Here is a 25,990-nt window from a genome sequence, read left to right on the forward strand (position 1 = left end):
GATCTCAACAAGATCTCTTATTACAGACTCCTGTCACCTTCACCCCTCAAAATATATAGAAAGGGAGGTGAGGGTCTGGATAGCATGTTAACTATGCCCCCATTCCTTTCCAAGCCTTATGGGCACTGATTAAATAATGGAGTTAATCTCAGGGCAGGTGGATATATCCAGCTCATAACCTACAAGTGAGAGCTGCAGGTCCAAAGCCCCTTTGTTTGTCTTCTGCAAGTAGCCGTCATTAACTGCCACCACGCTTAGGAGGAAAATGAGGGTTAGCATTCGCCTGGGCCAAAAGACCTGGCTGGTTTCCAAAGACTGCACCTCACTTTGGAAGTGAGCTTTCTGGGGAGTCAGCAAAATGTGCAGAGGGTGGCCATCAGATAGGGCCCATGCTCCCCAATTTAAAAGAGCTCTAACCCAAGTGTGTCTCAATGAGCCTTTCTAAGGCATTGTTCTTCTATACTGAAATTCAGAATTCTCACCTTTAGAAAATCCTTCAAATTCTTCTTTACCTTGGTCTTATATTCTAGAGCAGCTGTCGCCAACCGGTGGTCCGCGAGGTCTGAAAGGTTGGCGACCACTGTTCTAGAGTAATATAATTATTTGGTCTTTCTTATTCACAGGTACAGGTGAACAAAGACAGAGTAAATTGTCACCCTCAACACAGGTGCAACAAGCCAAATCCCTGCCACCAGCTCAGTCATCCAGTGTGAGTCCTCCAGAGTCCCAGCCACAGACTGCTCAGCCTTCAGCTCAGCCTCAGCCCCAAACTCAGCCCCAGTCCCCAGCTCAGCCTGAAGTTCAGACTCAGCCTGAAGTTCAGACCCAAACAACTGTTGCATCCCATGTCCCTTTGGAAGCACAACCCACCCAAGCTCAGTCATCCAAACCCCAAGTTGCAGTACAGTGTCAGCCTCAAAGTATTGTCCAAGGACAGCCGCCTGCTCGCGTCCAAAGTCCACCACAGACTCGAATACGTCCATCAACTCCATCCCAGGTGTCTCCTGGACAGCAATCCCAGGTTCAGACTACAACTTCACAACCGATTCCAATTCAGCCACATACATCTCTTCAGATACCTTCCCAGGGCCAGCCACAATCACAACCCCAGGTACAGTCTTCACCTCAAACTCTTTCATCGGGACAAACGTTAAGTCAAGTTACTGTTTCATCCCCATCCTGTCCTCAGCTACAAATACAGCAGCCACAGCCCCAAGTCATTGCTGTGCCTCAGCTGCAACAACAAGTCCAGGTTCTCTCTCAGATCCAGTCGCAGGTTGTGGCTCAGATACAGGCTCAGCAAGGTGTTGTGCCCCAGCAAATCAAACTCCAGTTACCTATTCAAATTCAGCAAAGCAGCCCTGTGCAGACTCACCAGATTCAGAATGTGGTTACAGTGCAGGCAGCCAGTGTGCAAGAGCAGTTGCAAAGGGTTCAGCAACTCAGGGATCAGCAGCAAAAGAAGAAACAGCAACAGATAGAGATTAAGCGGGAACACACCCTCCAAGCATCTAATCAAAGTGAAATCATTCAGAAACAGGTAAAGTTATTAAGTAAAAGCAGCATGTTCAGTAGTTTGAATTATTGTGCTGTGCATTAGATTTAGTGTTTGGTTGTGTTAGGTTTCCTAAATGAGACAAATTCACTGATGTTTCAATTTAGAAGCAATACTGGTGTGACCAAAATCTTGAATTACTACTATGGTTTGGAACTTTTTTGTTGGCAGTAGTCAGTGCTTATTAGAAAAATGACCAGCATTTTTGGAGAACTAAGATGGGAAGAATGGAGTTAGGAGTTGAAGTATCATTAATACAGAACTGGAAGGTGTGACTGAAATTTTAAAGCCACTTCAGGCATCATAGCAATTGTTTGAAGTTGTTTACAGTTGTCATCCCTTAGTTTGCATGTTCATGTAGACCAAGCAAATTATAGACCCATTTCACTCATTTGCATTTCTAGCCACACCTTTGTAAATTTTAACTACTATTATTCCATAGCTTACATATAAAGTGGCATTATGCAGTAGCATCTTAGTGAACTAAGGCAACTTAGATGAGTAAGAATTATTCTACTTAAAATGAAGTCACATTGTAACATCTTGTAGCATTACTGGAAAATGTTTCTTTACGTCTACAGCATGCGCTGCCTGGTACTAGTGTGGATTTCAAGTGTTTCCATGTCTTGAGACTTGCATTCTGTTCCTGGGTCTCCCATTCACAGCCCCTGAAACTCACTTATCTCCTCTGAGCTATATCCTTACTAAAATTCCCTCTTTCCAGCCACCCAAGGTCATTGTAATGATTAACTGAGGTCATGTATGTAGAAGCACTTTTATTTTTTCATTGAAATATATTTGACATATAGCATTGTGCAAGTTTAAGGTGTATAACCTGTTGGTTTGATAACATTTACATATTGTAATATTGCTGTTGTAACATAAGCACCTCTATCATGTCACGTAATTGCTTTGTTTTAGTGGTTGGAATAATTAATATTTAGTCTCTTAGCAACTTTGATGATTATATCATTAAAAGAGAAGCACTTCTAAACAGATTTTAAAGATCTATGGTAATAGAATTGTAAAATTGACATCATATGTAATATGTTTAAATGCATTATCACCCAGCTCTTAGTACTGTATAGTTTATAAATTGAGAATTATGTATCACAATATCTGCCTTTACCCTAATCTCTTTAGCCCATCTGTGGGATGGGGGTGGGAGGACTCTTTACAATTAATGCCTGGAAAGAGCATAATGTTGAAAACATGGCCTTTGGAAAATGATTGCTGGGCTAGAATTACAGCCATATTCCTTATTTTGTCTCAGGATCTCTTTGTAAAATTATTCCTACCTTTCCATGTTATGAGGAATAAGTGAGGCAATGTCAAGTGCTTGCCTTAGCACAGGGCCTGGTACGTGGTAAGCATCCAGACCATATAGCTCTGATTTTATTTGTAGTATTATGATAGAAAATTCTTAGTTTCTTTGGGAAACACATAGTTGCGCTCAGATTTCTACTATTTATGTACCAACTTGTAGTCGTTATAAAATATGCACTTTTGGATTTTTTTTCTGTCCTGAAGGTGGTGATGAAGCATAATGCTGTAATAGAACATTTAAAACAGAAAAAGACCATGACTCCAGCTGAAAGAGAGGAGAATCAAAGGTAGGGAGAGATGGTAACAGGGTCTCATTGTATGTCAGTCTCTTCCCTTTTGTATCTGGACACACAGGTTCTGAATTTATAGTTTTTTTGTTTGTTTTTTTTGTATGTGTTTTTGTTAATCCTCACCTGAAAATATTTTAGAGAGAGTGGAAGGGAGGGGCAGAAACAGAGAGAAAGAAGCATCAATGTGAGAGAGACACATCGATTGCTTGCCTCCCGCACTCGCCCCCACCAGGGCCAGGGATCAAGGCTGCAACCAAGGCACGTGCCCTTGACTGGAATTGAACCGGCAACCCTTTAATCCTCAGGCCGATGCTCTATCCACTGAGCCCAAATGGCTAGGGCTGATGGCTAGGGCTGAGTTTATAGTTTTTAATCTTGACTGAAGTTTACTGAAATACTGAAATACTGAAAAAGAACTAATAGGTTCTCAATGCTAGTTTGAATCACTCTTTGGAGCTTTCCATTTACTCAGAGTTTGTGTATCACCTGTAGAGACATCAAAAATCTTGTCTTAAGCCTTTCAGAATAAAATGCCCAGCATTACATAGGTTGGTTGTGTATTTCTCTCTAGAATGATTGTCTGTAACCAGGTGATGAAGTATATTTTGGATAAGATAGATAAAGAAGAAACGGAAGCGTGAAGAGAGTGTGGAACAGAAACGTAGCAAGCAGAATGCTACCAAGCTCTCTGCACTGCTCTTCAAACACAAAGAGCAGCTCAAAGCAGAAATACTGAAAAAGAGAGCTCTTTTGGACAAAGACCTACAAATTGAAGTGCAGGTAAGAAGGTTATTTCCTTTCCTCCTCTGTCCAGTTTTTAGCATCTACTTTTTATTCTTTCTTCAAATTTTGGTTAAGCTTAAAATTTTATCTTGTTTTCTAGAATTTACAGTTTTGTATATTTAATACAAAGCTGTGAGGCATGTCTTAGAGATTTTTATATGTACATGTATATTGTAATCTCTAAACTAGACACTCTAAGAGGTTAGTAGTCTGTTGGCTAAAACATTTGAGAAGTCTCTTGGGAATAGTTTTTATTCTCTATGACATCGTCTTGCCAGAAGTTATCAGGAGCCAAGTTTCATGAGAGAGGTAAACGGAAAAACTGTGAAATAATGTTGAAAGAATGAAAAATAAAGTGTGCCCATTAAATAAGACCATATTTCTTCCTTGATTTGTAAACTGATCCAGGAGGCATTGCAGATTCTCTGCTTACTTGGGGAATTTATTGAAAAATGAAAGAAAACATCTATTCATACATATCTAAGCAGCTTTTTAAAAGAAAAGTAGGCTATATAAAACATCAAAAGTGCCTTTATTATTTAAGGTGAGAAATATTAAAATATTGATCAGCCAAAAAATCAACATAACTCTGAGACATTAGAGCTCTTCCCACTAATGTCAGAAACCAGATGACAGTGCCAAAATTCAACATTATTATTTTAACATTTCTGGAAATTCTAGTTAAGATGTTAAGCCAAGAAAAGAAAAAAGATAAAGTTATTTTGTATGATACAATTATTATCTCAAAACCCCCAAAAAGAAAAAGAATTAAAATTTATGAGAGAATTCACTAAGGTACTCAATAAATATCATGATTACAACCATTGTTGAGATGTAATAAGCAAAAGAGCCAACTCACAGAAGCAACAGAATATATAATATACTACCTCCCACTTTAAGATCTATTTCATAGATCTAATTTTTAGTGTAAAAATGGAAATCACAAAAGTAACTGAATAAAACATGATTGTCATTTTTTGTAATCTCAGTGTAGGAAAAATCACTCCTAAACATTTCAGATTTCAAATACCACAAAGGAGAAAAATAGATTTGATGACATAGAAAAATTTTATTTGGGCAGGGAAATACCATAAACAGCATTGTAAAACAGTTAACAGGAAAAAAATTTGTGACATTTATGTCAGAATTAGTATTCCTAAAATTTAAAGAGCTCTTAAGTCAATAAGAAAAAGATAACACTAATTAACTATATGAGGGGAATTCTTTCACAGTATACATGTAAATCGAAATACTACAATGTACACTTTAAATATTTTATAATTTTGTAAGTTATACCTCAGTAAAGCTGAAATTTAAAAACACTCTAGTAGAAGATTTTTAAGACACATAAATAAGCAGTTTTTTAATCTAACAATGTCAAATATCAATAAACAAAATGATATTCAACCTAATAATGAAAATACTATTTTTCTAGAGAAAATACCATGTACTTCTAGAGAACATTTCATTGGTATGTATAAAAAGACTAAAATGTGAATACTCTTTAATCCATAATTTTACTTGTAGAACCATCTGAGAAATAACGAGGCAAGATACACGAGCAAGGACATAATGAATATTAACCATAACAATAATCTGGAATCGGCCCAGAGTCCACAAAGAAGAGATTGGTTATCAGTGTTTCTCAACAGGAGCACTTTGGGCCCTTTCAACAGGCCAGTTTTTTACACTCTGTAGGAAGTTTAGCACTGGGTTCCAAATGCTAGTAGCTTTCCCTTCTTTGTAACCAGCACAAGAGTGACCTTGTCCCCTCTCCATACATACTCAAACACCTCCAGGGTACCCTTACCACCCTCAGTTGAGAACCACTGTATTAAATGTGTTTTGGAGTGTCCTCACAATGGTCAGTGTAGGATTAGTGCTTTTTGGTTTTTAATTCTTTGGGGAAATCCTCATAAATATCTGAATGAAAATGTAGGTTGCAGAATAGTATTTATAGTGTGATATGTCCATTCAGTTCATTCAACAAATATTTAACATTTGGGTGTTTCACATACTGCTCCTGCTCCCTATTCTGCACAAGGTAGGGAAATATTTATAATCTGTGTCCTTTATAAATGACTGAATGTAAGGAAAAACTTAAAATCTATATCCTTTATAAATGAGTGAATGAACGAATGAACGAACATATATACATTTAAATGTCTTTCAAAGCAATTACCTTTATCCAACAAGTAAAAATTATAAGTAAGTCCATACTGTCCTAAGAGTACCATTTTATTTATTTATTTTTAATGTGTTTTTATTGATTTCAGAGAGAGGAAGGAAGAGAGGGAGAGAGGCAGAGAAACATTAATGATAAGAATCATTGATCAACTGCCTCCTGCACGCCTCCTACTGGGGATCGAGCCCGCAACCCTGGCAGGTGCCTTGACCGGAATCAAACTGTGACCTCTTGGTTCATAGGACCACTGAGTAACACCGGCTAAGCAAAGATTACCATTTTTATTGTTTATTTATTTATTTTAATGAATTTTAAATATGTTTTTATTGATTTTTGATAGGGGGGGAGAGAGAGAGAAACATCAATGATGAGAAAGAATCATTGACCAACTACCTCCTGCACGCCCCCAACTGGGGATGGAGCAGACAACCCAGGCATGTGCCCTTGACCAGAACTGAACCTGGAACCCTTCAGTCCGCAGGCCGATGCTCTATCCACTGAGCCAAACCGGCTAGGGCCAAAGATTGCCATTTTAAAGTAATATTAGAATATACCTTGTTTATAATATTTGTATTCATATAAAACAGTCACACTGGACACAACATATATTGAACATTTTTCTACATTCACTATACTATGCAGCCATTTAAAAATGTTATTACTGTTGTAAATATTCTTTTGTACAGTTAATGGTGTTCTTTTTGACAGTGTATTATCTAATGAGGAAGAAAAATTATACTTTAAGAAAATCAGCATTATTTTAACTAGAATTTATTGCTAAGATAATTTGCTTTGAAGGACATCTTACAAAATACAGAAGCATCTTGTTACAGCATCATACAGAATAGTTTCTCTGCCTTAAAAATGTCCTGTGTTCCACCTTTTCATCCCTCCTTCATCCCCATCTGCTTGTCTTTTTGATAAAGTAATTTACTCATTTTGGAATAGAACTTTATATCTTCATTTGCCTCTGCAATTCTCAAACACATGTATTATAAACTTTTCATCAAATTGTCCTATAAAATTAATTTCAAAGGGAGTGAATGCAGATTTGGTTATTGATTTTGTTGGTAGTCTTCTTTCACATTACATGTTTTCATTTGGTTTGGCATTTGGTATTTTAAGTGATAAGGGTTTGGTTTGGTTTCCTCTCTTGAAGTCCACTGTAGCCGAGCCAACACTTAATATCAAACAGGGAGCCTGCTCGTTACCCACCTCACACGAAGCTCGAGTCCCCTTCTTCCTGTTCCTGTTGTGGGTTACCACTTCCTACTTCCAAATCTGGAGTTCAATAGGCCTGCAGTTCTAGCCCTGTTCATAGTTTTGTATTTCCGTTCCATGGAGACATTTATATTGTATTCAAGGATAGCTATGTCTTTTCAGTTTTCTCTTTTTTATACTTTACTACCATTGGTATGTTCTTTTTAAAAAAATATATTTTATTGGTTTTAGAGAGGAAGGGAGAGGGGGAGAGAGAGAGAGAGAAACATCAGTGATAAGAGAGAATCATTGATACGCTACCTCCTGCACGCCTCCCACCGGGGATTGAGCCCGTGACCCCTCAGAATTCAGGCCGATGCTCTATCCACTAAGCCAAACTGGCCAGGGCTCATTGGTATGTTCTTGACAGAGGAATCAAGGTGTGTACCCACTACACCGTCTTAACGATCTTGATTTTCCTGCAGTCATCTCGTTACATTTCATAAACCATGTTATTAAATTGAAACTCAAGATTTACTTTCATCCCTAGGGAAAAGTTCAGATTTTCTTTTTAAATAGAGAAGGGCTGTTGAATAGCCACAGAGCTTATCTTCTCGTTTACAAGACTATCTAGATACATGGAGAAAATAGATTTATTAAATGAAGACCATTCAGGTTTATTTGTTAGAATATTTGTGATGCTTAAAAGCTCAGTCATAACTATGTTTTATTTACACCAAGTTTGTTCATGGATACCAGTCCCAGTGGTTTTTCTAAGAGTAAGTTGTTATACTGGGTAGCAGAGGTGTGCCTGTAAAGTATTTCACATGAAAAAAAAAAAAAGGATTTTAATTTAAAGTGTTTTAATTAAGACACTCAAAAATCTGTAATAAGAAAATGCTCTCTCTGCAGCCTTAAATTCTAGACATAGCTGCATGAGAAACAAGGCAAATCCGTCTCTCATCCTGCTTTGGGCTGGTCAATTTGAATATCAATTCATGTTCAGTCTCACTCTAAGGACACAGAAGGAGAGTGGCCAGAAGAAAGCAGCCAGTGGGTGAGGACACTGGAAATCACATCCTGAGCCATGACTAAAATAACCAGGGCATGTGGGCCAGGGGAGGGGGTGTTCTTGTCAGACACGGCATCGTTCTGTCAGAGCGCCTTGGAGGATAACTAGCAGCTCTCTAGTTACTTCATCTTCCATTTCTAGTTGTTTTAATTGGGTTTAAGGTATAGTAAGAACATGGGTGTTTGGAATTATTGCAACTCCCTCACGTTAGGCTGAACTATGGAGCTATTTCGACAAGGGGGGTAATGTAACATCCTCTGGCCAATTTGTGCATTTACATAAGTCAAATGATACTCTTGTATTGTCTTTAATTGACAATAGGAAGAGCTCAAGAGAGACCTGAAAATTAAGAAAGAAAAAGAAATGGTGCAGGCCACTGCAGCAGCCACCACTCCCCCTGCAGCACCTCCTGCGCCGCCAGCCCCTCCGCCTTCGCCTCCACCTCCACCTCCACCTCCCCCGCAGCACTCGGGGCCCCAGGCCACAGCCACGGCCACGGCCTCGCTGTCTGCAGCTTCTCAGAAGAGGAAGCGAGAAGAGGAAAGAGACTCAAGCTCAAAGTCCAAGAAGAAGAAAATGATTTCTACTACCTCAAAGGAAACTAAGAAGGACACAAAGCTTTATTGTATCTGTAAAACGCCTTACGATGAATCTAAGTGAGTAGATCCTTTTGAGCTCTAGTTTATTTTCTTAAAGGTTAGCCGTTAATCTTCCAGTTTTGAAGGAAATGAATATACTGGTAGCAACATAAAGGAAAATAGTTAAAAGTAAGGGTAATAGTGTTTCATCTCTGATCTTGCACCTGATATTCTTAACTTTGACACTAGCAAATAAAAGTTTATTTCCCGTGTTCATGATTCGTGTTTGTCCTTCATATTCTTTTCTGTCAAAAACAAGCTTTCTGTTGCTCCTTGGCTTTCTCCTCTTCTCTCTGGATTAACTCCAATCAGTCCGTAGTGCTGTCTGGAGGAGGAGGGGTATGATTATTGCCGCCAGAGTTCAGAGTGTGCTTTCTGGAATCTGTTCACAACCCTCTACATCAGATTCTAGAGACTGAATCTGAATGGTGCAGGAGGTTTCAAGTTTGAGTGCCTTTGGTTTTTTTGTTGTTTAATTTAAGCAGTTATCTGTTTTTTTATATTGGAATGGTATAACAGTATTATTTTTGTCAAAGTTCCCACTTTCTTATTGGGGGAAAAGTCAGAGAAATAAAAAAAAGTGTTCCTTTTACCCATTCCTCAATTAAGACACTCAAAAATTTAATAAGAATGGCAGCTGGAAGCTGTTTTTGACAGTTATGAGATATTTGGTAATATATACGAGATTTTAGAGATGCTGATCTATTAATGTAATTTTATTTTTTTATCATTGTCTTTTAACTAAGTATTTAGCTTCCATTTTGAACATTTAAATGTAGGCCAGCTTTTAAAAGCCAAAATTAACCACAGTATTATTTTGTAGTACTGAAAAGTTTGATTGTGCTAAAAAATATGATCATTTAGAATTAGGAATGCTTAATGTCTACTTTAAGTGGATGCCTAATCAATTTCTAAATAAAGTTCTCTCTTTAATGATGTTTAAATTGCAACCTTGAAGCTGCCATGGTGGTGCTATTTAAATTATAATCTGCAAGTGCTAGATCAAAAGTTTATGTTGGTAAACTTAGCTGTGTGTTGAATTAAACACAGATCAGTTTAGGCATCTTCACTTTTCATTGTCTTACTTTATTGGAAATTATACATAATGTAAAAAGTGGAGCCCTATTAACTGATTTTTCCCTTAGTCTAATACAAGTGTGCCTCCCTTTAAGCAAAATATACTGAATGATTTGTAGAATAAAACAATATGATTTACAAAAAGATCTGCTTATGGAATTTCTTTAAATAAAAGTCTTCTTTGGCCTACTTAAAATATTAAGATCACAGAAATGTATTTTATGTAATATCTAAGTTGCATAAAATGAGGCACACGTGTACATGTGCTCATTGTATTGAGATTGCCTCATTATTTTGTGTATATTTCATATTTTTCAGTTTGTCATTATTAACATTTCAGTATACCAGGTTCATTCACTCCCTGTTTGAGTTTGGATGAGTTAGTGTTTTTTAAGGAGTATTTTGTAATCTTTCGTACCAAACTAGCTTGGTTTGGAAATCTAGTGAGAGTGACTAAAACCTGAAATACAAGTCCTGAGCTTATTTCCAGAACATACAGCCCACCATCTGGTGAAGGCAACACAAAAACACCTTGGTGGCCCCCTCCTGTGGCTGTGAAAATCCTGCGAAAGTCATAATTCCAAAAGAAGAAAGTTAGTGGTAATAGGATAAACCACACAACCATGTATTATTCCTTAACTTTATAAAGTTTGAAGCTTGAGTACATCTACTATTTCTCTAGGTAAATCGACCAAGAAATCCCTTGCTAGAACCAATGGTATCAGCAAGGCCAGTCTGGTTCCTTGTGATCCATATTAATTCTTCCTATGACTTTGATATGATGTTTCCTACCCAGTGCCTGTCAACATTTGTATATTTACACGTGTTTGTCATAGAGACACTTTTTATTTTGTTATTTGGGATCTTATTTTCAAAAGCCTTGATAACCCTGTATGTGATTAGCCCTCACACAGCCGTTATACACCCACACAGCCCCACCTTGCCAAATACTGTAGAACCTCTCGCTGTTTTGGATAACTGTCCATACACTCTGTACCGTGTACCAGGATTATAATTGGAGCAATTTCTTACAGTTAATTAACCTGGCCACTCCACATTACACATTGTATTGACTGAAAAACTGGCCCGTGTCATAATCTGTCACAGTTAGATTAAATTCCAACATTTATTTGGTAGAAATTGAATTACTACATGTACCTTTCTTACTTTTCTTCTTCATATCATATTTTGACCATTTATCTTCTACACCTGGCTGACCTGCATGTTCCTTGTAGCGTAACTTCTATTTGGTGTTTGCGCTTTGCTTTGTTTTCAAATTTAAATTGTGAGATACATTTTCAAACCTATCTAAGAAATAGCCCTGATTTTGAAATGGGTTCTGTGGCATAGGTTTGACAGATGTAAGTCTTTGATTCTTTGGCTTTGGTTTTTGTGCCTGTTACAGTTTTACACACATTCATTAAGAGGCAGACATTACCATCAGTGTGTTCTTTATTTTTTCAAATTCCAGTATGTTTTTAAAGACTCATATTTCACTAAACAGTGTATTTGTTGAATTTGATGTGAGTGACTTTATGTTTTCACACTTGATACAGTCAGATGCTGTAGTTTGCCAGGGATAGATGGTCGGATTCAGGATGTTTAGCTGACTCATTGCAGAAAGTTATCCTGTAAGAAAGTGAATCAAAGCAGGGAAGACAGATTTAAGTACCATGCAGCTCAAAATGACAATCACATTGTCATTTTCATTGTGAATACTTTTAGGTTCTATATTGGCTGTGATCTTTGTACTAACTGGTATCATGGAGAATGTGTTGGCATCACAGAAAAGGAGGCTAAGAAAATGGATGTGTACATCTGTAATGATTGTAAACGGGCACAAGAGGGCAGCAGTGAGGAATTGTACTGTATCTGCAGAACACCTTATGATGAGTCACAGTGAGTTCTGATAAGAGCATCATATTTAATAATTTAGGAAGCCAAATTGCTCTGTCTGGTTACTTATTTATTTTAAAATGAAAAGCAAGATATTTTCTGCATATATTATACACTTACATTACAAATTCCTTTCCATTTTTTTTCTCTTCTTCCCTCTTTACCTCCCCTTCAAAATTTATGTTGCTTCTTAGTGAATGTTTGAGATTCATTGGGAAAAATATGGCTTAATGGTAGACTTGATTATTCAATATGTAACATCGAAATTAATGAGATTAAAATAGCCTGCCTTGTTTGGACTTTATCAGTGTTTGAAATGGCGCTTTTTTGTGGGTTAGAAAAATACTAATTTGGATACAAGCTCTGAGACTCTGTTTTTAGCTTCCAGGATTTTGAACTCCCAGTTGGGTGGCCAATATCAGCTTCCCATTTGATATGGTATTTGTTGAAAGATTTTTGGCTTTATTTTGTTTTGAGCTTTAAAGACAATTAAAATGTTTTACATTTTTCTTCATATTGGTTCTCTAATATTATACATTGTTCTTAATAAATTTTTAATGCTTGTTTTTAACATCAGATACTAAATTAACACATAGGAATGTCAATCTTCAAAATTATTAAGACAATTATAATACTAAATCTGTTTTATATCCAAGGGTTAGAGTATTTTCAGATGCATGCATTATTACTTTTTAAAATAAATTTTAAGTAATATGATCCCATCTGTTTTGAACTCACATTTCCATTTCGGATCTTGCAGATTTTATATTGGCTGTGATCGGTGTCAGAATTGGTACCATGGGCGCTGTGTTGGCATCTTGCAGAGTGAGGCAGAGCTCATTGACGAGTATGTCTGTCCACAGTGCCAGTCGACAGAGGATGCCATGACAGTGCTCACGCCACTAACAGAGAAGGATTATGAGGGTTTGAAGAGGGTGCTGCGTTCTTTACAGGTGAGAAACCACTCTGTGTGCCACGTTTGAGGATGAAATCTACCGGTGTGACTTTGGAAACACTCCTAGAGTTTGAACTTTCCAATCTTAGACTACCTATTTACTGACTCCCAGCCAATCTAGTCAAGTGGTCCACAGACTTCAGTCCTTCACATGCCAATGTCATGAGGTTTCCATAGCCACACAGTAGCTCAGCTGCTCTTAACCTAACACTTGTATTTAAAATGAGTCACTTTTTTTTTAATGAAATACTTCTATTTATTTTTTTTAATCCTCACCCGAGGATATTTTTCCATTGATTTTCAGAGAGTGAGGGAAAGACAGAGAGAAATATCGATTTGAGAGAAATGCATCATTTGGTTGCCTCCTGCACGAGCCTGCAACAGAGATATCGAACCCAGGACCCTTCAGTCCTCAGGCTGACACTCTATCCACTGAGTAAAACTGGCTAGGGCTAAGATGACTCACTTTTTAACCTAAATTTTATTTTTAAAGAAAACTTTATCCCACCATCATAGATTGAAAAACAGTCTGATTAAATCCTAGTGAGATACAAATGCTTACGTAAGGCTTTGAGCCAAAGCCTTCCCTCCCCTTATTAAAAATCAAAAGGAGGTGGGGAAGGCCTACAAGGTTAGCAAATGCTAGAGATGTATTCAAGACGTCAGTGTTAGACTGACACTCTCTCTGTTGTAATCACAGACTGGAGAATGGGAAGAACTGAAAGGAGAACAACAGTCTCAGCACGGGGTCAAGTGTTATTTACCATCACATTTCTGCCGCCACATTAGCCAGCAGTGCTGACCATTCCACACTTTGCCTTTTTACAGATTAAATGTATTAGTTTTAGAGAGAGCAGGGAAAGAAGAGAAAGGGAGAGACATAGATTTGTTGTTCCACTTATTGATAATTCATTGGCTGGTTCTTTTAAATATATTTTTATTGATTTTTAGAGAGAGAGGAGGGAAAAGGATAGAAACATCAACGAGAGAAACATCATTGATCAGCTGCCTCCTGCACGCCCCCCACTGGGGATCGAGCCCACAAACCCCAGGCTTGTGCCCTGACTGGGAATCAAACCATCAACCTCTTGGTTCATGCAACACTAGCCAGGCCATTGGTTGATAATTGCATGTGCCCTTCCTGGGATTGCACCCTCAACCATGGCGTATCGGGTCAACGCTCTAACCAACTGAGCTACCCAGCCAGGGCTTCCATTTCACACATTGAACCCACCCAATCCCCTGTTTTATGGGTGTGATTACAGTGCCGGTATCATTCAGTTGGCAGGTCATCATGCCAACTTTCTTTACTCCTAAAATAGTGCTTCAAACCCTGCCCCCTCATGCCAAGGTCCTCAGACCACTCTTTGAAAGCCATTGTTATAGAGTATGCCCATCTGAGATAATTTGTGACTAGAGCAGTATTATCCTATATAATAAAGAGCTAATATGCTAATTAGACCGAACAGCAAAACAAACATCTGGACAACCTTCCTGACGAAGCCGGGGCTGCAAGGGCGGAGCCCCTTGCACGAATTTCATGCATCGGGCCTCTAGTAAACAATATTATCTATCCAGTTTAAGACTCTAGAGTTTAAGCGTTGATTGATGCAGTAATTCCAATGGGAAATTTAAATGGAGTAATATTTCCACCTGACAATAAGAATGGCTCTTTTATTTCCTTGTAGGCCCATAAGATGGCCTGGCCCTTCCTGGAACCAGTGGATCCTAATGATGCACCAGATTATTATGGTGTCATTAAGGAGCCTATGGGTAAGTACTTGAGTGGATTATGGGTTTTTTTTCAAGTCTCAGTAGATATTTCATTTGTTACCCATAAAATTACTATATCATAGCTTAATGAGAGTATAAATTGGTGTGGCAACTTGGAGGGTAAGTTAGGGGTGTGTATTAATGTTTAAGTGTGCATACCCTTGGAGCCAGCAGTTTGATTTCTTAGGATTTGCATGTGTACAAGTATGATGTTCATCACACAGTGTTTATAATTGCAAAAATACTGGAAATGAGATAAATAGCCCTTAGTAGAGGAGTAGCCAAATCAAATAACATATAAGTAGAGTCTTATTCCGCTATAGAAAAGAATGAATGGGTCAGGTCTGTCTGAGCCTCTCATCCTGTCTCTTCCTTATCTTTTCCTGAAGGAGAACCATTTGATGAATGCACAGTGGAGATCAAAGAGAAAACAGCCTTATTTCCGGTGGGAGGGGTTAATAAGTTACAGCTACAAGTGATTATATTAAGATGGAAAGCTCCAGTGATTATATTAAAAACTAGAGGCCTGGTGCACAATTTTTTTTTTTAATTCTGAACCCAGAAAAAGACAGATGCTCATATATTATTATTAGCTACAACTGTGCCAGGCTCCATTTTAAGGGCTTCTCATGTTTTATTTTTTTCCAACTTATATGCACTATTATTAAAACTCACTTTTCAGGCGAGAAACAGGCAGGTTAAATGCATCTAAGATCACACTGACAGTTAAATGGCAGAGACTCAGGATTGAACATTCTGGCTCCTGAGAATACATGATTCACAGTAACTGCCCTCTGAAATAATTCCAATATTACCATACTAGACCCCCACCCAATTTTCTGAAAGCATATAATGACCCACTTATTACTCTCATAGCACCCAGTTTTATGTGCAGAATAATATATGTCCATGCCACAAGAACTGTTAGGTGGCATGTTCACTCTTAATGGAGTTGTGTTAGAACTACCTGCTTACTGTTATCTAGAAGTTACTAGAGCAATCACAGCTCCACAAACTTTAAAATTACACCCCTCCTAAGCCTCAGTTAATATTAATAATTTACTTATTATGAGACCAGTGTTTCTGATCTTTTCCCCTCCAAGACCTAGCAGTTATCATTTTATGTGCCTCAGGCATGAAACAGCTCTGACCACCAACACAGGCATCAAGCTAGGATGAACTAAGGACTGTACATCTGCTTTGCCCCTGACTGATATAAGAGCAACACCACCAATCAGGTGTCTCCTTGCCCATTGCCAGGGGGTCTGGTGCACAAATTTGTGCGGGGGAGGGGAGCCAGCCGGCCATGGGGAGGGGCCATGGGAGGTTGGCTGTGGGAGCGCACTGACCACCAGAGGGTAGCTCCTGCTTTGAGCATCTGCCCCCTGTGGTCAGTGCACGTCATAGTGACTGGTTGACCGGTAGTTCGGTTGTAATGGTCTCTTGGGCTTTTAAATATATAGATAGAGTATCTGCAGAAATATTATAAAAATTAAAAATTCATAAAAGCTTACAAAACTGCCAAAGGATTAGTAGCTTCATCCAGCTGATGAAAAAAGTATTCCAAAGCCAGCTAAGCATTTTATACATCTTAAAAGCTGTCATCACAGAAAAAAAGAAATCTGTAGCTGTGTGATGGTGGATGTTAACTAAACTGATTCTGGTGATCATTGTGCAGTATATACGTATACCAAATCATTATACTGTACATTTAAAACTAATACAGTGTTATATGTCAACTATATCTTAGTTTAAAAAAATACTTTTTTAATTAGAAGGATTTGTGTTTGGTGACAACTCTTTCTTTTTAAATATATTTTTATTGATTTTAGAGGGAGAGGAAGGGAAAGAGAGAGATACAAACATCAATTGCCCCCCACCGGGAATCGAACCAATGACCTCCTTGGTTCATGGGTTGACACTCAACCACTGAGCCACCAGCCGGGCTGGCGACAACTTTTTAAAGAGGAGAAATAAGTGAGGGAGAAATAAGTGAGGGCTTAGTTAAAAGTATTTTTTAAGAAAACAACATAAATAGTTACCTCACTTCTCCTGAAGTTGAAGGTAGAAGTTAATCCTTGAATTCTTGTATGTGTTTCAGATTTGTATAATCTTCTTTAGATAGGTAGGTAGGTAAATAATTCTACTTTTAAAATTAACACAGGTTAATTGTAGAAAATTTAGAAAATAAAGAAAAAATAAGGAAAGATTAAGTACACCTTTCATCTTTTCCTCACTGAATTCCACTACATTTTGGTGTGTGTGTGTGGGTGTGTGTGTGTGTGTGTGTGTGTGTTAAAATTGAGATTATATAACGATCTGTCTGGTACACATCTTCCTATGTCATTAATCTTCAACAACATAATTTTTAATGGCTTTATATAGTCTGTAAATTGAATATACCTTAAGTTACTTAACCAAAATTATTTTCTTGAAGAGTTAGACTATTTTGCTATCTTTTTTCTGTATTATTACCGCCCAGATAAACATCATCTTATATAAGTAAGTACATAGAGACAATATAGATCTCCAAGACATACTGTTGAAAGAAAAATGAAAGTTACAAAACAATACTGTATCGAGGGGTGCAAAGGGGAGTGGGTATAGGAACATTTGTAATAGTGTCTACAATAAAAAAAAAAGAGCAATACGTAGGTTTTATGCAGTAAACAATTATATGTATTCTAAGGGTACATAAATGTCTTTAGAAATACCTAGGGCGGGTGGCAGAAGTATAGCCTGGCCGTCATGGCTCAGTGGTTGAGCATCAACCAAGAGGTCACAGGCTCAATTCCCAATCAGGGCACATGGCCGGGTTGTGGGTTCGATCCCCAGTAGGGTACATGCAGGAGCATCTGATTGATGATGTTTCTCTCCCATTGATGTTTCTATCTCTCTATTCCTCTCCCTTCCTTTCTCTGAAATCAGTTGGTTAGAGCGTCATCCCAATGTACCAAGGTTGCAGGTTCAATTCCCAGTCAGGCCACATACAAAAAACAACCAGTGAATGCATAAATAAAGGGATTCAAGAAATCAGTGTATATCTTTTGTCTAAAAACCAATCAATAAAGTTAAAAAAAATAAAAATAAAAAGCTAGTCAGGCTGTTAAGTACCCAGAACTTAAATACAAAAATGATAATATCCTGGCATGATGTGTGAAGTATTTTACTTTTTCATAACCTACACAGAATAGATGTGCCCAGATCGTGCTTGGAACTTCGTCGGGCTATTAGGTGCACCTTTGCAGTTGTCCTTGTTTGCGCATTTTCCCTGCCGGTATAAATGGAAACAATCAAAGACTTACATGTGTGTGTGTTAAAACATGTAACATAAAATTTTCCATTTTAACTATTTTTATATACACAATTTAGTGATTGATTACATTTGCAATGTTGTCTTTTAGTAATTTTTATGGTTTTAATTTTTGCCCTAAAATTTTGACCCACCTAGAATTATTTTGGCTTATAATGTGAGGTGGAATTTTTCTCTTCACATATGTAGTCAGTTGCCCCAACCCAATTTTTTAATGAATTCTTCCTTCCTCTACTTATTTGAAATGACATCCTCAACATACATGAAATTCTTATGCTTAATACAGTTAGGTCTGTTCCTATTTTGAATTCACTTCTGTTAATGTTTGTGTCATCCTGCAACGTGCCACACTTTTCATTATTACAGCTTTATAATATTTTTTAATGTCTGATAGATTAAATTTTTTCATTGCTTTTATTTTTCAGATTCAAAAATAATCATTGAGATTTAGTTTAGAATTGTGTCTCTTTCAGTCAATTCTAGATTAATTTTTAATCATTGGCCTTTTACTCATACCAGGATTACAAAACTACAGAGATTTTGTTCTTAATTCTAGATTTCCCCCTTCTCTTTGTACATATGATAGTTATACTTACTTGTGTGCCTGTGAAAAATGCATACTTAAATATGTATTGATCATGTTATTTAAAACTAATTGAATAAAGAGCTGTTCTCTGTACTTAACTAAAAATAAAAGAGCCTTCTTAGCAGCAGCCAAGATTTTTACATCAGGCCCCCAAGCAAAAACAAAAAGTGCTCCTATTTTCTTCAAGAACTGCTCAAAGCCTTAATGGTGAGTCAGTTTGGGCAGGAAATATATATTCTTGTGAGTCAGAACTGTGAGCAGTATTCACATTGGAATAACCTTAAAGCTTTGAAAATGTTTTACATTTTGTGTTTTTAAGACCTTGCCACCATGGAAGAAAGAATACAAAGACGATATTATGAAAAGCTGACAGAATTTGTGGCAGATATGACCAAAATTTTTGATAACTGTCGTTACTACAATCCAAGTGACTCCCCTTTTTACCAGTGTGCAGAAGTTCTTGAATCATTCTTTGTACAGAAATTGAAAGGATTCAAGGCTAGCAGGTAAGCAGATGTGTTCATTGTTCTGAATTAATTCAGCTCCTCAAACTCTTTATACTATTCTGTCAAAGGAATCAGCCACTGAAGTTTATGGTAAATTTTAACCTTAACATTAAGAATCCTTAAAAAAAAAAAAAATAAGACTAGCATTATGATATACTGCCAAGGACAAGAGAACAGACTCATAATGAGAGATTGCTGAGTTTGTGATCTACTTAGAATTAATGTCATTTTTTAAAATTAAAAAAGCATTTATCAAATGCTTCCAGAAAGCAGGATGTTCTCTTAAATGCACTACACGTACAAAGATAGTAGTAGAAAGTCAGAGCTCTTGGTCCAACTCACAGGGTATAAAAGTGACTTCTGTAGGGTGCAGGAGGGGAGACAATGAAGGGGAATGTAAGTATTTTCTCCTTAATTGACGTTTGCTGTATCTTTGAAAGCATAAAATGTTTCTTTTTTCTGGGTATTTTTTCTATGGACAAAACTAGACTTTTAAATCCACAGACCTTTTCTTTGAACCTCTAGTAACATAAAAGCATTGAGCAACTTTGCATCATGTTCATGTGCTGTGACTTTCGTTACCTGTTTCTAAACCTCAGCCCTCCTCTGGAGCCCATGACGTCCTTCTTTCCAACGGAAGCCCAGCTTTCATTCCCATGGTAGCTGCCACCACTTTCCAGCCCGAGGTTTCATTATTCACTCTCCCCCATGCACCACCCCACAAGCCTCGTTGTCCCTAGATATTCAGTTGACTAGATCTTGGCTGGGTAGGGGCCTGAGCACCTGTATTATCTAATGGACTCCCAAGGGGCTCCTCATACCAGAGGGTAAGAACCAGCACTCTACTTAGTAATTTTCCCCGGAGGAAAATCTGTAGGGTGCTTTTTGTCTCTCCTTTTCCTATAGCAAGTTATATCAAGAACTGCGTTTTAGAGTCAGTTTACATAAAATAAATGAAGGACAGCCCAGCTGAAGTATCCAGTTATCTTCTCAGCAAAGGAATCAAAAACTGTAGGCAAGGAAGGGAGGAAAGCAGGTATGTAAGCAGCCAGGCTGTAGACAAGAAACCAAGAGACTTGACAAAATCTCTAAAACTTGCCCTTTTATCATCCCCTCTATGTTAACCCATTTGCGGTAAAACTTAAAATGGAAGAGGATTTATTCAATACTAGAGGCCCGGTGCATGAAATTCCTGCACTGGTGGGGGTCCCTCAGCCCAGCCTTTGCCCTCTCACAGTCCAGGACCCCTCGCTCCTTACCACCCACCTGCTCGCTGCTCCTTAGTGCTACTACGGAGGTGGGAGAGGTTCCCGCCACCACCACTGTGCTCATCAGTCGTGAGCCTGGCTTCTGGCTTCAAGGCACTCCCCCTGTGGGAGTGCACTGACCACCAGGGGGCAGCTCCTGCATTGAACCTCTGCCCCCTGGTGGTCAGTGTGCATCATAGCGACCGGTAGTTCTGCCATAACGGTCGCTTAGGTTTTTATTATATAGATGACAGAATCCCCAGGAAACTAACAATAAAGGAATAAAAAGGGATAGACTCAGAATAGTGAAAAGAATATGGTAGTCGTTAGTTAGCTAATGAGATTTCAACAGATTCTGGAAGACAGAATGCAGATGGAAGAGGATCGATTGAAGCCAGGCAAGCCTCAGCCCAGACCCCTCTGGGAGGGCTCTTCAGCAGAGATGACAGCTTACTGCTCAGTAGAACCCCAGAGGGCCTCCAACACGGAGGTTCTGAAATCACATGGAAGGCAAGAGAGAAGGGAAAGGGAGGGAATAACTGAAGATTCACACAGATGCTCCACAACTTAACGATGGGGTTTCGTCCCAGTAAATCTATCGTAAATCCAAAGTATCCTAAGTCGAAATGCATTTATTAATACACCTAACCTACTGAACATCATAGCTTAGCTTCACCTGTTTCTACTGAACACACAAGCCTTTTGCACCTTTGTAAAGTCAAAACATCATTGAGTCCAGTCATCGTAAGCCAGGACCATCTGTATGTGAGCTAGTGACCTTCCCTAACCCCTGTGTGTGGGAGAAGCCCAAGAAGCTGGAAGAGCACAGGATTCTTCTTTAAAGAAATGGACTAAACTTCGGGGGATTAGAGCAGACAGAAGAGAATGGGACCCAGAGTAAAGTACCCTGGCCTCTGAAAGGTCTGGTCCCAGACCCTCATTCTAAAGTTGTGGCTCTCAACAGGGATAATTTGTCCAATCCCCAGCTCCCAGGGGATAGTTAGCAATTCCTGGAGACATTTTTGTTGTTGTTACACTTAGAGGAGGGAAGTGGTATTGGCATCTATAAGTAGAGGCCAGGGATGCTGCTAAACATCCTACAATGCACAAGACACCCTCACAAACAGGATTATCCAGCTCCAAAATGTCAGTAGTAAGATTGAGAAACCATGATCTAAAGCAAAAAATCCTGCCAGCCAGCCCTACACACATACACAGGGCTCTCCAGGTACCTATCTAGTCCATTAGCTTTTTTAAAATCTGTGAACCTACAGCCAGGGGCAGCCAGATACATAAGGAAAGCCTGCAGTGTGAATGAGGAAGATCATGGTGTAGCAGTAAAATATATCCCAGAGAAAACAAGAGAGAACTTTAAAAAGAGCCTCAAAAAAATTTTTTTTAAATATATTTTATTGATTTTTTACAGAGAGGAAAGGAGAGAGATAGTGTTAGAAACTTCGATGAGAGAGAAACATCAATCAGCTGCCTCCTGCACACTCCCCACTGGGGATGTGCCCGCAACCAAGGTACATGCCCTTGACTGGAATCGAACCTGGGACCCTTGAGTCCGCAGGCCGATGCTCTATCCACTGAGCCAAACCGGTTAGGGCTAATAAATAAATAAATAAATAAATAAATAAAACTTAAAAAAGAGCCTCTAAATCAGTGGTTCTCAACCTGTGGGTCGTGACCCCTTTGGGGGTCGAACGACCCTTTCACAGGGGTCGCCTAAGACCATCGGAAAACACATATATAATTACATATTGTTTTTGTGATTAATCACTATGCTTTAATTATGTTCAATTTGTAACAATGAAAATACATTCTTCATATCAGATATTTACATTACGATTCATAACAGTAGCAAAATTACAGTTATGAAGTAGCAACGAAAATAATTTTATGGTTGGGGGTCACCACAACATGAGGAACTGTATTAAAGGGTCGCAGCATTAGGAAGGTTGAGAACCACTGCTCTAAATCATGGCCTGAGAGAAATTTTAGAAGATAATGTAAATGGTGAACAGGATATTAGGAATAAAGAACAATCTGAGGAAAAGGAGTGAGTGAGTGGAAAAATTTTTAATTAATTTCAAGCAGTGAAAGTTAAGATCAAGACACTCTCCAAGTATAAAGAACAGAAAGACAAGGAGATGAAAAATGTGAAAGAAAAAAGATGTTTTAGAGTACCCAAAATTCCAGAAAGAACAGAGAAGACGAGAGGAAATGATCAAAAGACTAATATAAGAAAAGTTTCCTGAGCTAATGAGAGGCACAAGACTTCAAATCCAAGCAAATACATTCATTCATTCAACATATGGTTGAGACCTTGCTGTATGCTGGAGATTGGATACAGCAATGAATAAGTAAAGCTCTTGCTCCCTTGGAGCTTGCTTTTTTGTGTGGTAGGAAAACAGGGCGGGTGGTGTGGAATGCTGAGGACATTGACAAACATAATGAGCCCGCTGGACACATGGAAAAAGCTCCACCCCACGCACATCATATAAAATTTCCAGATGCCAAGGTTAAAAGAAGCTCTTTAAAACAGACAGTCTACAAATCAACAAGAATTAGACTGGTATCAGACTTTTCTCTAGCAACTAGAATGCTAGAGTATTAAGGAGAAATAAAAAGTTTGAGGAAAAATGATTTTCAGCCTAGAAGTCTTTGTCCAGCCAAACAATCCAAGAGAAAGAATACATGTTAGTCATGTAAGGGCTCAGAAAGGGGCTCCTTCCCATGCTTCTTTCTCAGCAAGTTATTTTAAGATGTTCAGTAGCTAAATAAGCAAATCAAGCAAACAAGACCTTGAATCCAGGAAACAAGAGGTTCAAGAAATCAATGGGAATTACTCTGACCCAGGGTGACATTTGTATGGCAGGCCTACACAGCTAGCAGCCCAAACGAGCTGGAGAGTGGAGCACTCCCGTGAGGGAGGTGTCTGGGAGAAAATGAAAGGCAATTAGAGCCCTAGCCGGTTTGGCTTAGTGGATAGAGCATTGGCCTGCGGACTAAAAGGTCCTGGGTTCAGTCCCGGTCAAGGGCACATGCCTGGGGTTACAGGCTCCATCCCCTGTAGGGGACATGCGGGAAGCAGCTGATCAATGATGCTCTCTCATCATTGATGTTTCTATCTATCTCTTCTTCTCCCTTCCTCTCTGAAATCAATAAAAATATATTGAAAGAGAGAAAGAAAGAAAGAAAGAAAGAAAGAAAGAAAGAAAGAAAGAAAGAAAGAAAGAAAGAAAGAAAGAAAGAAAGAAGAAAGGCAATTAGAAACTCCGTGAAAAATGAAACGCTGCATAGGAATACTGAGAATGCCCTCTTAGCACAGGCGTAGACGCTGCAGAGAAAAAGATTTACATAGCCACATTGATTTTCAGCTTTGAGAATCGGCCTCTAGACAGAGCATAGAAAGATTACGTTTATAGGGAAGTAAAACTTGGACTCAAGAAGGGAGGGGAAATGGTTACATGAGCTCACTTCTGTTTGCCATAACAGGATTTTGAACAATATGAAATTGATAAAATGGAGAATAGCAGTATAACAAATCTAACTGTCTGAGAACTGAAAGTCCAAAGTGATTGATCCTAGGGAGCCCAGGTTCCTATTCAGTAAAGACAGGACGGGGGAGCCCTAGCTGGCTTGGCTCAGTGGATAGAGCGTCAGCCTGCGGACTGAAGGGTCCCAGGTTCGATTCCGGCCAAGGGCACATGCCTGGGTTGCGGGCTCAGTCTCCAGTGGGGTACGTGCAGGAGGCAGCCCATCAATGATTCTCTCTCATCATTGATGTTTCTATCTCTCTCTCCTTCTCCCTTCCTCTCTGAAACCAATAAATATATTTAATAAAAAAAAAAAAAAAAAAAGACAGCACAGGCCTCTCTATACTGTTAGCTTATTCACAGGCCTCTCTATACTGTTTGGGTTATACCGCCAACAATTATCCTCTGAATAAATTTCTAAAAACATTTTTTTTTAATTATATATATATATATAACCTTTGGTGGGAACTGTGAGGGGGAAGCTGGGAATCGGCAGGCAGAACCCTGAGTGGGAAAGGTAGCAGCTGCTGCTGCTAGGCCTGTGGAAACAAAGGAATGGGGGGAGGAGGGGGCCGAATCAGCACAAGAAGTGACCTCTCGGGAGAGCTTGCCACCAGGTTATCTTATGTAGCTTTTTATTATATTTGATTTTATATAGTTTTAATAAGAACATGGCAGCCCATTGAGGAGCTTGCTCAGTTCTGCTTAAATAAACAAAATATAATTGAAGAGATGCTAGGGAATTTTTGATTTGCTGATTTAAGGCAGAATGAAACACATATATAGCCAATCACTGAAATTTGATTTATTTATGGTTCCCAGTTTTTCCTTTGCCATATTTCCCCCATTTTTAATTTACTAGAGGCCCGGTGCACAAATTTGTGCACCAGTAGGGTCCCTTGGCCTGGCCTGCGGAATCGGGCTGAAACTGGCTCTCTGACATCCCCCGAGTGGTCCTGGATTGTGAGAAGGTGCAGGCCAGGCCGTGGGACCCCACCAGTGCATGATCAGGGCCGGGGAGGGATGCAGAAGGTTGGCCAGCCCAGGAGGGACCAAAGGAGGGCTCCAGGGTGTGTCCGGCCCATCTCGCTCAATCCCGATTGGCCAGACCCCAGCAGCAAGCTAACCTACCAGTCGGAGCATCTGCCCCCTGGTGGTCAGTGCACATCATAGTGACTGGTCGACCCATCAACTGTCTGCTCCCTGGTGGTCAGTGCATGTCATAGCCAGCGGTTGAGTGGTGTTAGTGTATCATTAGCATATTACACTTTGATTGGTTGAATGGACAACTGGATGACCAGACACTTAGCATATTAGACTTTTATTATATAGGATGATCACCAGCATTGTTTAGAAATTATTTTCATTACTTTGTTACCATTCATCATTTATACCATCCATGTTCTTTCTTTTCTTACAGATTGTGATATCTTTAGTCTGAATTTTTAACTGGAATCAGAACTGGATGTGGGGGTCACACTTTTTCTAAACCACGTGATTACCTAATTCAAAGTTGCCACCCCAAAGTTCAGATTAGTTAATATAATTTTTAATGTTAAATAAAGATGTATAGTAAAAAAAAATTTATTATAGCAGCCATGTTGAACAATGTATTTAAGATTGTAAACTCCTGAATTGCTGTATTTACATACTTTGACTTAGTCCTGGTAACTGTACAGTAATTTGGTTTACTAACAAAAGTTGTGAATAAAACTGTGAAACTAGAAAGAAGACTTTCTGGAGTTTAATAGAAAAATGTGATTTTAATATTTTTACTTCTCTTTTAACATAATTTTTTCCTTTCACATTCCCCAAATCAGTGTAAATAAGCACACGCATGCATACACGCACAGACCCACAAACGCATACACACCGTTTACCACAAGGGTAATGCTTCTGTAAATGTCCCTATTTGTTCCTTTGGCTAAAAATGTAATTTTTATTAGGCAAATATATATATATATATATTAATATTGGCTTTTTTCTGTGAATTTTCATATTTTGTGTACAGTAAAGTTTTTTAATTTTAAGCCTAAACGTTTCTTA

General features: G+C 38.6%; 1 protein-coding gene and 1 pseudogene across 1 annotated transcript in view; one reads left to right on the forward strand and one right to left on the reverse strand.

The window, feature by feature from the left end:
* The window catches only part of BPTF (bromodomain PHD finger transcription factor), a 95,441-nt gene that overhangs the window by 67,181 nt on the left and 2,270 nt on the right, over positions 1-25,990 (forward strand). The window contains 8 exon segments of the mRNA XM_014458775.2: positions 624-1,540; positions 3,086-3,168; positions 3,743-3,793; positions 3,795-3,951; positions 8,733-9,067; positions 12,783-12,975; positions 14,666-14,750; positions 18,969-19,155. Coding sequence (XP_014314261.1) covers positions 624-1,540; positions 3,086-3,168; positions 3,743-3,793; positions 3,795-3,951; positions 8,733-9,067; positions 12,783-12,975; positions 14,666-14,750; positions 18,969-19,155 — 2,008 coding nt within the window.
* LOC111826759 lies at positions 15,871-16,015 on the reverse strand (annotated as a pseudogene).

This window comes from Myotis lucifugus, unplaced genomic scaffold (assembly GCF_000147115.1).
Source record: "Myotis lucifugus unplaced genomic scaffold, Myoluc2.0 scaffold_100, whole genome shotgun sequence".
Taxonomy (NCBI): domain Eukaryota; kingdom Metazoa; phylum Chordata; class Mammalia; order Chiroptera; family Vespertilionidae; genus Myotis; species Myotis lucifugus.